This window comes from Haliotis cracherodii, unplaced genomic scaffold, assembly GCF_022045235.1.
Source record: "Haliotis cracherodii isolate W230 unplaced genomic scaffold, xgHalCrac1.p SCAF_10, whole genome shotgun sequence".
Taxonomy (NCBI): domain Eukaryota; kingdom Metazoa; phylum Mollusca; class Gastropoda; order Lepetellida; family Haliotidae; genus Haliotis; species Haliotis cracherodii.
In genome coordinates, this window is record NW_027266265.1 from 34330995 (window position 1) to 34343837 (window position 12843).

The 12843-nt window shown below is 39.4% G+C and overlaps 1 protein-coding gene across 1 annotated transcript in view; it reads left to right on the plus strand.

The window, feature by feature from the left end:
• The first annotated feature begins 2978 nt into the window (after positions 1–2978).
• Positions 2979–12843, plus strand: part of LOC139453737 (sodium- and chloride-dependent betaine transporter-like) — a 73806-nt gene continuing 63941 nt past the window's right edge. Inside the window, exon 1 of the mRNA XM_071235205.1 lies at positions 2979–3075. Coding sequence (XP_071091306.1) covers positions 2979–3075 — 97 coding nt within the window. The remainder of the gene's footprint in view (positions 3076–12843) is intronic.

Consider the following 12843-nt stretch of genomic DNA (forward strand, 5'->3'; position numbering starts at 1 on the left):
AACTTCCACGTCAACAGAGAAACGTTTCACACCTAGTAAACATGAATGAAACAAGTACAGAACACATGTTGGACGAATCTAATAGAAGTCTAAATGTGCGTTCCGATATAACTGAATTGAAGCAAATACAATAGTGTATTGATCCTTATCCATGTCATTCTAGTAATCGTCAGATTGTTACTTTAATAGAAAAATAACCCTCCATTATGTTGCATACATGAACCAAAAGAAGTGTGTATGTGACACTTCCTTAACGGCATACTTGACAAGTATATATACTCAAAGGCAAAAGTTACTTTCATTTACAAACCTTTAAACGAATGTATTCATTAAAGAAGAAACGTCGCTGCTATGGCCATTAATGTGACATCATCAACAACACAGCCACATCAGACACTGTTCCAGTCGTGGTCGATAACAAGTTACCATTCCTCGCAATGACATGGATTCGAACCACGCATCTTCAACACAGGCTTTAAACAGCAACACTCACCTTCCGGACACCTTACAGGACACGCGTCTCTAAAAACGTTGAGGTGAACCTTACGCGAATGATCTGTGGTGGAATTTCGGCTCAAGAAAGACACAAATGATTGTGATGAGTTTGTGATGAATATTTGAAAGCTGCGAGATGCCGTGATAACATTTTGTCAAACGGCCGTTTTACTGGTTTTCCAACAGAACAGGACAGCTTACATCACAATAACGCCAGACCCCTTGTTCTTTGAGTTGTACAACGCTATCTGACTCATAACAATATTAATGTGTTATCCTGACCTCAGGGACCATCTGATCTGTGACCAACTAGAATGTCCTGGATGAAATGGAAGGATGTTAGCAAAGTCTTCAAATTCTTCAACAATTTTGTAGGAGCTCCGGCTTACCCTTCTTAGAAAATGGAAGAGTATTCCTCAGGCCTTTCATCAACACTCAGGGGAGACGTGACAGGCATGCATCCATGCACAGAATGGATACACTCGCTATTGACAGTGTGAACTTGCCTCGGAAATCCATCGTGTAACATAACTAATTTGCCATTACCAGCAAGGCTCTTCATATAGACTGCTGCTCGTTACCCTACCTTCAGACATTGTCATTTCCGTGGGATATAATTCAACCCAACCAGTAAGCGCGTTTCATAGATTCTCCTATTCTGCATATCAAATTGCCTTTTCCATTGAGTATATATAGACTATCAACACAAATGCAAATCATCATAGAAAGCCATATTCTGAAATGTGTGTTCTGATGATGAACTAATCAGGGATTCACAAATAGTTCAACAAGTCAGTGTTAATATACCCATAGTTAGAAACAACGGAAACATTTGAACACAAACCATACAACCATCCAACAACCAGACATTCCAATACGCAGACGACGAAGCAAATCACAGCACCCACATACCAGTCTAGTAACTGGAACATGTACGTTCCGGCCTGAAATATGCAAGGGTAGTTGGTCGCAGATGGATGAACATTGCAAGGTATGTTGTTAATTATGTTCATCAGATTATACTGACCAGACGACCTACACGATTGGCTTTGTTTAAGTGTTAACTTTGAATGAGTTGGATTGAAATGTTTTCAGATGTTGTTTACAAACACATTAGGTGGAAAACATCCGAAATTATCAAACCAATGGAATAAGATTATTCGTTTTCATAAAATGTCACATGAATCTTCCAACTATGCCATATCATTAACTAATTGCATGAATTCAAATCCTACATTAAGGCACAACATACACAACTATATCGTAATGCATTTGCTCACATTGTTGGTAAAGATAAGTCCACAAACGAAAACTGCACCCATAAGCCAAGCAGCTGTTACAGTTGGAAGATGTTTCTTGTGCAATCGTCTGGGCAGAATATCCTTCACATATCCAGTTGCTGTCGATAGTTCCAAACTGTTCACATATAAGGTCTTGGTTTACATTATATGGAGCATTCATATACATCAACATGTCCCAGTCGTCTAAAGGCACAATAATTATCTCTGCTGTTTTTTTACCCTTATTCATAACAAATCTGATGAATCGCTCAGATTAAGATGTTTCTAAGTGTGTCAGACTCGTTCACCGAAAAGGTAACCACCTCGGCCTTTCATCACTTTGGGCTTTCCGTGCCACAAGCAGTGTCATGACGGAAATACTCTCCAGAGTGGCCTTCCATCCAACTAACTCTCACTCACAAGTTCTCACTTGTCTCTTACATTATAGTGGCTTCTTTGTGGTAACTTACTGACGGAAGATCAAAATTGCAAACAAGCAATCAGTGAGTGATTGAGGTATAACTCAACGTCGCTTCGACAGTATTTCGAGAGAACGGTTACATCGATTCATATCTGAAAACAAAGGACAGTACGTCGGCAGCAATTGAAAAGAGTAGATTAAAAACTAACTAAAAGTGAAACATCACCACATACACCATTATTCAATTTCATACACTTAGAGGGGGCACGGGTGGCCCAGTCGTCTAAGGCGCCCCGATTCGCTGTGCAGAGTTGCGTCCCTTTGGGCACGCCAGAAACCTATGATTGTGGGTTCGAATCCCGGTTCGCCCCGATCATGTGTCTAGATTTGTCAGCACCATACCCGTGCTCGTGGGTTTAACCGAAGTGGTAAACGTCTAAGACCTGCCTCACTTCGGGCTTTCCTCCCACATTAAGCTGACACGCCGCGATATAACTGGAATACTGTTAAAAGCGGCGTTAAAACCAACTCACTCACTCACTCACTCACTAATACACTTAGAATACGAACAATAGACCACCAGAGACCAACACTAGTTCGCATGATTCAGCAACAGTCTAAACCAATGGTATACCATGGTGTCGAAGCCCATCATCAACACGACTAAGAAGAAGAGCACCGACCACAGCTGGGGGACAGGAAGAAGTGATACTGCCTCAGGGTAGACTACAAATCCAATGCCTAGACCTTTCATGAAACACAACAATGAACTAATGGTCATTATGAGAAACAAGGGTTATTTGGATGCATATGGCGGCAGCTGCAGTCACAATGACTGGCGATTCCAGCAGCAGTTACAGGACTACCACATGGCCTTCAGTAAATGCAAAAGCGACCGTTACTAGTTTTTACAGTGTAATTTATATATTTACACAGAGACACAATGGCCACGCATATTCGACTTTTGTAACATTTGGAAAATGGACACAAAAAATTAATAAATTTGTTCTGTCATTTTAGGCATGACATAAGATGTAACTAGGATAGGATACGTTTTATTCCATACTGAAAGGCCTCAGGCCCATAGTACAATTCTGTTTTCGGGAGTGGTTACAGATCCGTTTAACAGATTATATTCTAATTAACATGGCATGATAAATGAACATTGATAGTTTATTTAGAGTATCTTCATCAGTTGTTGACATGATCATTTTAATTTTTTGTAGAGTGGGATGTACATAACAAGGCAGATCATTGTATTTTCTTCTAAGGTGGTCGTATTTTGGACAAACTAACAGAAAATGAAAGTCATCTTCAATAACATTTAAACCACATTGCTCACATATTATCAATTCTCAGGTTATGTTTCTATGCCTGCCTACTTCGATCCTACGTCTATGAGACCTGCATCTAAATTGTGCTAAACTTATTCTAAACCTTTTAAAGTTGATGTCAAACAAATAGTATTCTGGGGAAATTGTTGTCTTGAAAAGCTTGTAATAATTGCATTTTTCTGAACTTAAAACATGCGATGCACATTTTTGTAAGTATATATCCTTAAGTCTTTGGCGTAAAGATACTGAAAATGAATCTGGATTGTTTGATTATGCCAAACATACCCATAGCCTCAATAATTTTATAACGACTTTACATCATATACCCAATTGCGGATTCCATGTTTTTCATACAATAACATCATATTGTAACATTTTCTAGGTAATCTATCAATAGGCATTTTAACAATCTGGAACCAATACTTGAGAATTCTAATATGTTGAAATATGTAAAGTGGTACACGTCCACATTCACCATATACCATAACACTCGATGTAGAGTTTTTTACCCCAAGGAATGGTTTACAAGCATATAGATGGACCAGTTCAATAGTTCAGTATTCAGTATGCCCCTAGACCTCTGCTCCATATAAAAGAATTGGAGTAATTTTTGTATCAAATATTTTAAAAGAGGTTTGATATGAAATATCAGTGAAAGTTTTTAAATATGTAAGATTCCCATTAGTATCTTTTTTGCCTGCATTGCTGCATTACTGGTGTGGTAATTCCACGATAATCTGCCTGTGAAGGTTACCCCCAGATAATTATGAGAAGAGACAATTTGTAACGGTTGTGAGTTGAAGAACCATTTTTCCCTACTTCATAGTTTATTTCCCTTTTTAAAAACTAACACTTTCTTTTTCTCAGTGTTCACTTGAAGTTTACAATTAGAACAGTACAGCTCCAGTTGATCTATCAAATTCTGAAAACCTTTTATCGTACTAGAGAACAGGACTATATCATCAGCAAAAAGCAATCTGGATGCAGCTGTATGCCATCCGTACAATGTTCCTTAATTTGTGCAGCCAGTTCATTGATGAAAAAACAGAACAGGAAGGGGCTAAGAATACAGCCTTGGCGTACACCAATGTTACATGTGAAGACATCAGAGTATATTCCCCGATTTTTAACACATGACTTTACATTTTGATAAATATTGCATAATAATTTATCCATTTTATTTTTCGTTATACACGTTATATTTTCGGATAATGCGTCTATATCCTGTATTAGGATTAAACACTGTAGTTAGCGAGCCTTGGCGATTATTCACACGTTTAAGATTCACTTCAATAGGTTACAGTTCAATTCTTTTTCTATATTATTTAAAGTTGCAGAAATACAATGTACCAAATTATCAACATATTGGACTTGAAAATGGACACCTGTATATATATTTGTTTCGTTTCTTTGTATCATAAACAAAGAGTAAGTAGTTTGTGATTGGTAAACGGGTGGCCCAGTCATGTCATGATTTGCGCTTGCGTGTTCATGCACTGTTAACGATTTTGATGTTTGCATGTTTGTTGGCAGCATGATATTCACTCACGTATGAAAAGCACAAAATGATTGTTTAGGCGTCAGGTGCTCATACAAACACGTTTGTGCAACTGCAAAAAGCATCGTCTATACGCCGTGGGTATGCAGCAAACGGGAATGACGAGAAATGTGTTTGCCAGACATTTTAATGTTCATCGAAACACAATGTCATCTCTTTGGAGACGTTATCTACACAAGGACAACACGTGACTTGCCGCGTGCCTGTCGTCCACGTGTGACGTCACGTCAAAAGGACAACCATATTCGGTTGGTACATCAACGGGATCGATACCAAACTGTCACATTAACAGACGGACAACTCCTGAGCCGAGATCAATTAGTGGCAGAACCGTAAGCAACCCGACCCTGACGTCAAGCGATTCGCCCATTTTGGCCGCCACGTCACCTTTAAGACAACAAAAATGGGAAAACATACCGTTCGCAGATGGGTCTAGGAGTCATCTGGATAACTCTGATAGTCGTGCAATGATCTACAAGCGTCACGGAGAACGGTTTGGCCACGCTTGCGTTACTCAACGTCGTCAGTTTGTGGTTGGAAGTGGAATGGTATGGGGTGGCATCACAGTAGGATAACGTCCGTCCACATGTTGCACGTTTTGTAACAGACTTTTGGAGGCAGCATCACATTGCTGTACTGCCATAGTCGACTGTTTCTTCAGACCTCAACCCAATAGAACATGTCCGGAATGAGATAAAACCGCGCCTGCGACAGGACCAGACAGGTAACGCCCAGTAACACCTCCCAGGCTTATTGCACCAATGACCTGATTTCTCAATGCTCCACCACTGCCTCGCCTTTCGCCACTCAAATAGTGATGAAAACCCGTATTGAGTTGTTACACTGCCCCTCTTTTGGGTGGGTAGCTCTGTTATCAGATAAGGGATTTATCAATGCATATATTATGATAAACATTGCTAAGACAAATGACCATCCTCTTTAAGGATGATGATAAGATTTACATGCTTTAAAAATATTTAACCTATTTAAATATGAATAGACCTCGGCAATGTCGGACAAATCCATTTTATGCACAGGTGAGTATTTCCCGCATATTCTCACAATCCTCCCGTCGATTACCTGTATCGTTTGTCCAAATACCGATGGTCCTCGGGTTTATCTGCATTGCCCATCTACATCAATGGGAACGTATTCACTAGACACTCTCCACTCAACAATAACGTCGTCAAAATATACGACGTCATCAAGTTGCGGTCGCATGTTTGCATATCCAGAAATGACGTCATTATAGAACAATATTATAACGTGAAATAGACCACGCTCCGTTCTTCTTTGCGATTTATCGCGTAGCTATCTTATATTAGGGTACAATGCAGACTTTGTAAAACTTAACTTACGTACGTTTTTATGTTTGCATTCGTATCACTTGTTTACGGGCTCAATGTGATGCAAATATATCGATTAAATTAAAACAAAAAATGGCACCCTCGTGTTTAAATTCAGTTCCCTGAAAAGACTTAAAAAAAACAATATTCGTCCTTAGAGGGCAATGCGTAATAAAAGTACATGCAACAGTGAATTTTGTTTATATCTTTTCTTCTATTTTGGTGCAGATGACCAACTTCTATTTTTCATCACTAATTGATTTAATACCATCTTTAGTTAATTCGATCATCGAAACTGTGGTTTTGGAATTATAGGACTAAATTATTCAAAATGAGAAAACCAAATATGTTTCTAGTTGTTTAATATCTTGATGAAAATGTCATGTTAATTAAAAACAAATATGATTCTCCTCTGATCAGAACCCTCTTCGACTTTCCTATTGTGTTGTCTCATCATACTAAAGAAAAAAGTTTGTGTTGCTTCATTGATTTCTAGAGCTAATTAGGGAGACAATGTCCTATTTCAAGAAATACTAATATATAATGCATGCAGAAGGTAATCAAATATCATATGAACCGTATTTATTACTGAATTGTTCAGTGTGTAGTCGGTGATGCAGGATTCGATATCAACAAAAGCATTTTCTATGAAAGGATTTGGCTATTGTTATAGGTCTTGGTGTAGAGCTTATTCTCAGAAGTCATGGTTCCATGAGTTCTCGTGTAACAGGAATTCAAACACATATTAATGTGTGGATGTATGAATGTAAATACAAGACGTCAACACCACAGAATAACAGCTCTCGACTATCCGCCGAAACAGATTCCATTGGGCGTAAAAGCAAACTAGCAGTCAAAATTATGTGAATGGATCACTGAAAATCACCCGAGGCGAGAAGGTGGAAAAGCAATTATAGAAGACGGGGATATCGCCGAGTGCTTACATCCCCAGGCATAATTATAACCATGGAGGATTGCTTCGAAACTGTTTGGGAAAGAGGGAAAGAAGAAAAGAATAACGAAAATGTCATAATATATGGAGAACATATGTCAAATTTCAAACAAAGACAATACTGAATTGTTTGATAGGTATTACTTAGAAGTTGACGGATGACAAGGTAGACACAATTTTATGGATAACAACTTCTTTAATACTGTTGTTACTGTTAATCCTCTACTGTTAATCCTCCACCTACTATATATATTCTGTACAATGTCCCTCATTCAGTCTTGCTTGACAAGGGTATAAGGATCTATACCGAAATGTCGCTTCTACAGTATTAAAGAAGTTGTTATCCATCAAATTGTGTCTACCTTGAAAGACAATACTGGCTCGTTTGCCTCCCTATACAAAAGTGGAACCTGGATATTTTTGCACGTGCAAAATTTGTTTCTCGTGACAATAATTATAAAGCTGTATATTCCCTCGGCATGACTTCACACACTTTTTTCTTCTATGCGTAAAGTATGTGTATAATTGCCGAAATTGCTAGGAATCAGGTTTTCGGGTTCGAATCCCAGATTCGCTAACTATTTAAGGAAACCGATCTCAGGTATGACAGGTTACTGTTTTGGGTGTAGATGTTTGTTACCAGAGAGGGAACAGGTTATTCGAATAATGTTTGTAAGTAACGATTTCAGTGTTGGACTGAAACACTGAATATCCACAATGGGGTTTAACCGTAGGAATGTTAGGGAATGTTCCTTGGGCACGCATGGTCACCTTGCTATAGATAGAAATTAGACCGAAAGATTGTCACGTGATCAGATATGGCGGTAAACATGATTTTACATCGGTGAAGAAAAACGTTTTGGGTGATCACTGAGTGACCCGGAGTGGACATAAGGTACCAGAGAACACTTAGACAGCAGTGGGAGTGTGTGTAGACATTTGGATGGCCAGGATTGGCCTGTTCAGTTATCGAGGTAAATCCATTGTTGCTTTTCGCCCAGATGTGACGCTACCAACATGTTCATGCCTTTGTTTAGGTATGTCACTGTTCATATTGACACTGCTGATTGTTGCCGGATATGTTGAGACGAACCCAGAGCTACATGTATACGACAACGCCAGGCAGAGCCAATCACAGTCTTTGGAAAGGGTACAGACAAGGTTGTAAGTCAGAAATGTAACAGGTGCGTGTGTACCTCCTGAGAAAGACGATCACTTTGTCACTGCATGTACATTGTCTGACCTCGATATCACGCTAAAATCAATCAAAGCCGAAATTACCTCCCTTCATAGCAAGTTTGATATGTTTACAAGCGACTTTGAGAATAAAAAAGAAGACATTATGAAGGAAAATCGTGAGCTTGGTCACCTCATCGGAAGAACAGATCTATAGCTTAGAAGGCCATTCTCGTCGGAATAATTTAATTTTTCATGGATTAGAGGAAAAGTCAGGATAATCTTCGGAAGCAAGTGAACAGAATGTCAGGGATTTTAAGTGACCCGTTGAATTTGGAAACTGCTAATTCTGTCCATAATGAAAGAGCTCACCGTTTGTCTTCCAAGACAGGTAGACGTCCAACAATTGTAAAACTGACTTTGTTTGCAGATGAAGCGTTAATACTTGATGCAGCTTGGAAAACATTGAAAGGAAAGCAACATTCAGGGTATCAGAGGATTATACTGAATGGATCAGATGGATCAGATTCAAATTGATTACCATTAATGACGAAATTCCGTGATGACAACATTACATTTCTAGATTATGAGTCTTCAGCAACCCACGCTTGTTGTAAAAGGCGACCAACGGGATCGGGTGGTCAGACTCGCTGACTTGGTTGATGCATGTCATTGATCCCAATTGCGTGGATTGATGCTCATGATATTAATCACTGGATTGTCTGGTCCAGACTCGATATTTACAGACCGCCGTCATATAGCTGGAATATTGCTGAGTGCGGCGTAAACAACAAACCAATCAACCAACCAACTAAATTTTGACAAGCTGATTGCTGACGGAACTGTGTATGTGTATGATGATCAACAGGATGATATACGCCAGGTGGGCCAACGACGAAACTGGACAACTACACCAACTACATCACTATCCAAGTCTTACCCGAGGCGGAAATATGACAGTGGCCGAGTAATGATGGATTCGATATGTGCTCCTGGAATACACATAGACTCTCATCGAAACTTTCTGACACTGAATTCCTGACTTTGTTAGAACAATTTGATGTGTTTTGCTTGAAAGTATGTGTTTAAAATGCAAACCAATCGCTGACAAATTTATTTCAGCATTATGACTTATTTCATAAGGACGCCAAATGAATTCAATTTGGTAATCGCGGACGATGGTCTGGCGGGGTGACTGTTGGTATGAAAAAGATACTTTGAATGAGTATACATGTATATGAACACTGGGAAAATTACATTTTGTTTCAGATAAAACATATAACATTGCCATAGCATCTGTTAATAAGATTTATCCATGTCAACCCAGTAGGCTCGACTTTGTATAACCATTTAGAAGAAAATGGAATTGAACTTTGAGAAGATAAGCTTCTGCAGATTCTGGTTGAATTTGGGAAGGTTGTCAGTTTGTTTTGTACGGCGATTTCAACGCAAGAACGTCTAATGATCCAGATTGTGTTATAGATGATGATGATGTTTCGTATTTACCAATTGGACAAGCTTACAAGTCAGTTTATGTTGACTATCCAAGACATACAAGTGGCAGTGTTGTAAAAACAGCTGTGCAAACTTTTAAATATACATATCATAAATGAGCACACAAAAGGAGATACGCCCGCAAATTATACATTCATAACCCACCAAGGATGTAGTATTGTTGACTATTTCCCCATTTCAAAAGACATTTTTTACAATCTCTGATTTATTCTTCGCACTTACTTCTTACTTCGTACGGAATCTCACTTCGGGCTTTCCTCCCACATTAAGCTGACACGCCGTGATATAACTGGGATACTTTTAAAAGCAGCGTTAAACCCATATGCCACTAAAATGTATCATTAAAGATATATTACAGCCGTTTCAATCAGCACCACCAACAAATATTTTACTACTGATTCGCACAATCAGACGTACGCCTCCTGAAAGTGAAACAACCAACTTCCGAGAATTACTATGTTGTACTCTTACTGAACAGGAGTTTAAGGAATACAGTGGATTAGTCGAAAGTGACATAAATGCAGCTACTTGTAGATTAACGGATATCTTTTCGTATTGTGGCAGTGAAATGTTTCTTCAAAACATGAAGAGGCGTTCTTTTCGATAACAAACTATTTGGTTTGGTAAACAGTGCGAAATGCTAAAAAGAGAAAATTGGAGATTCATATCAGAGCATAATCCTCGGCTAGTGGAGCATAGACGGGGGCCCATTGCCATCTGCAGCTGTGGCGCCGCAATTCGCTTGCAGGGTTGCGTCCCTTGGGTGGGTGAGTGAGTTGGGTTAAACGCCGCTTTTAAAAGTATTCCAGTTATATCACGGCGTGTCAGCTTAATGTGTGAGGAATGCCCGAAATGATGCAGGTCGAGGATCCCAGACGTTCATCACTTCGGTGAAACCCACGAGCACGGGCATGGTGCTGACAAATCTAGAAACATAATCGGGGCGAACCGGGATTCGAACTCACGACCAAAGGTTTCTGACGTGCACAAGGGACGCAACTCTGCACAGCGAATCGCGGCGCCTTAGACGAGTGAACCATCCGTGCCCCCCGAAGTATTTAACAATACATTTTTTTATGCAAAAGAGTGTGACATATGCAGTTATATGAAAATAATAAAAGTCTTATTCTCATCAAAAGTCATATTCACTGTAATTAAAATAAAAAACCAAGTTAACTAATGTGAAAATAAAAAGCAGTATTTCCATAGCCCTGGGATGACGCGACTACTCTCATCCAGAGTTACCGCCCTTGGAAGTTGTCTCCCCTGGGTTGTCTGTTGAAGGAAAACCTTTCAACAAGTGATATTGACCGCGAAATGTCACGTATCAAGCAACTTTGACTTGATTAAGACTGCCAACATACATGTAAAGTTTGAAGAAGCTGAAAACACCAAAAATAATCAGATGTGAGAATGTGGATATAATTTTACCGTAGCAACAAAATGAAAACGCTAAGATGAAAACTGGGATGGTCATTATCATTTTTAGAGTACAGTAAAGTACGGTTATAACGAAAACGTATATAACGAACTGACGGATGTAACTAACTTACTTTTTTGGTCCCGACTATTTGCTGTAGTCATGCTTTACATATGCTTTTAACGAACTACGGTTATAACGAACTAAAATATGTAGTCCCTTTGAGTCCGTTATAACCGTACTTTACTGTATATTTAACAGGGGAGAAGGGTAAAATGAATCCAGAATAAATTGAACCTGATCAGTTAAGCAAATACCTGTCTGTATTCTTCTTGTCTGTGAATATGGTTTTGATATGTCACTCGATGGAACGTACATCGAATTTGACAAAAAGTATGAAATAGTCTCTGTTTACAAAGCTCAACATTTAGGTATCCATGCATTCGGTGATTAAATATGCATTCATTTGACGTTGATATATATCTTTTCTTAAATGGCTAAATAGTAACAGAAAAACAAACCACAGTGTGAATTGTCAGTTGGTCTCATTTATTCACAGTATGAATACTTTACTATTACCAGTTCTGGCAATACTACGTTCTCTGACAGATCGCTCCGTCTTTGGTAAGAATATGTGTACGTTGTGTACCAGGTGACACGATTCGCTGAGCATATTTGCACCGCTTGGAAAGTGCAATGGTCGTATGGTTGTGGGTTCGAATGCGGGATGCCCTCTGAATATGATCATTGGTTTGTCAGATCAATGTCTGCGTGCCTGGGTGTAAACAATGTAATAAACGTTAAAGACATGCCAAATGTGGGGCGGTCGGGTAGCCTCGTGGTTTAAGTGTTCGCTCGTAACGCCGGTTCGATTCCCGACATGGGTACAATGTGTGAAGCCCATTTCTGGTGTACCCCGCCGTGATATTGCTGAAATATTGCTAAAAGCGTCGTAAAACCATACTCACTCACTCACTCACTCACACGCCAAATTTCCATCTTTCCTCCCGCCCTATCTTGAAACGCCGTCAAGGAAGTGAATTATTGTTACACCAGTGTTAAACATCATCATAACCTGTAGTTATTGCTGTTTTCGGGTGGAACTGTATCCTACATCTACCATATGAAAGCCTGCTACTCCGACAACCCCGCCTTACCACTGGAGTTTAACGTCTTCGCTTATTGCACTAATATCGTCAGACGTGCTTGCACGTCGATCCGAGCCGAGCAGCCCTTGTATCCCCTTGGGGTAACAACAAGTACCACCTTTTAACGTATTTCTGTATGACGCACCCTAGGATTGGAGCACTGACTCGCCTCGCTCCAGACACACGCTCTATCCACTA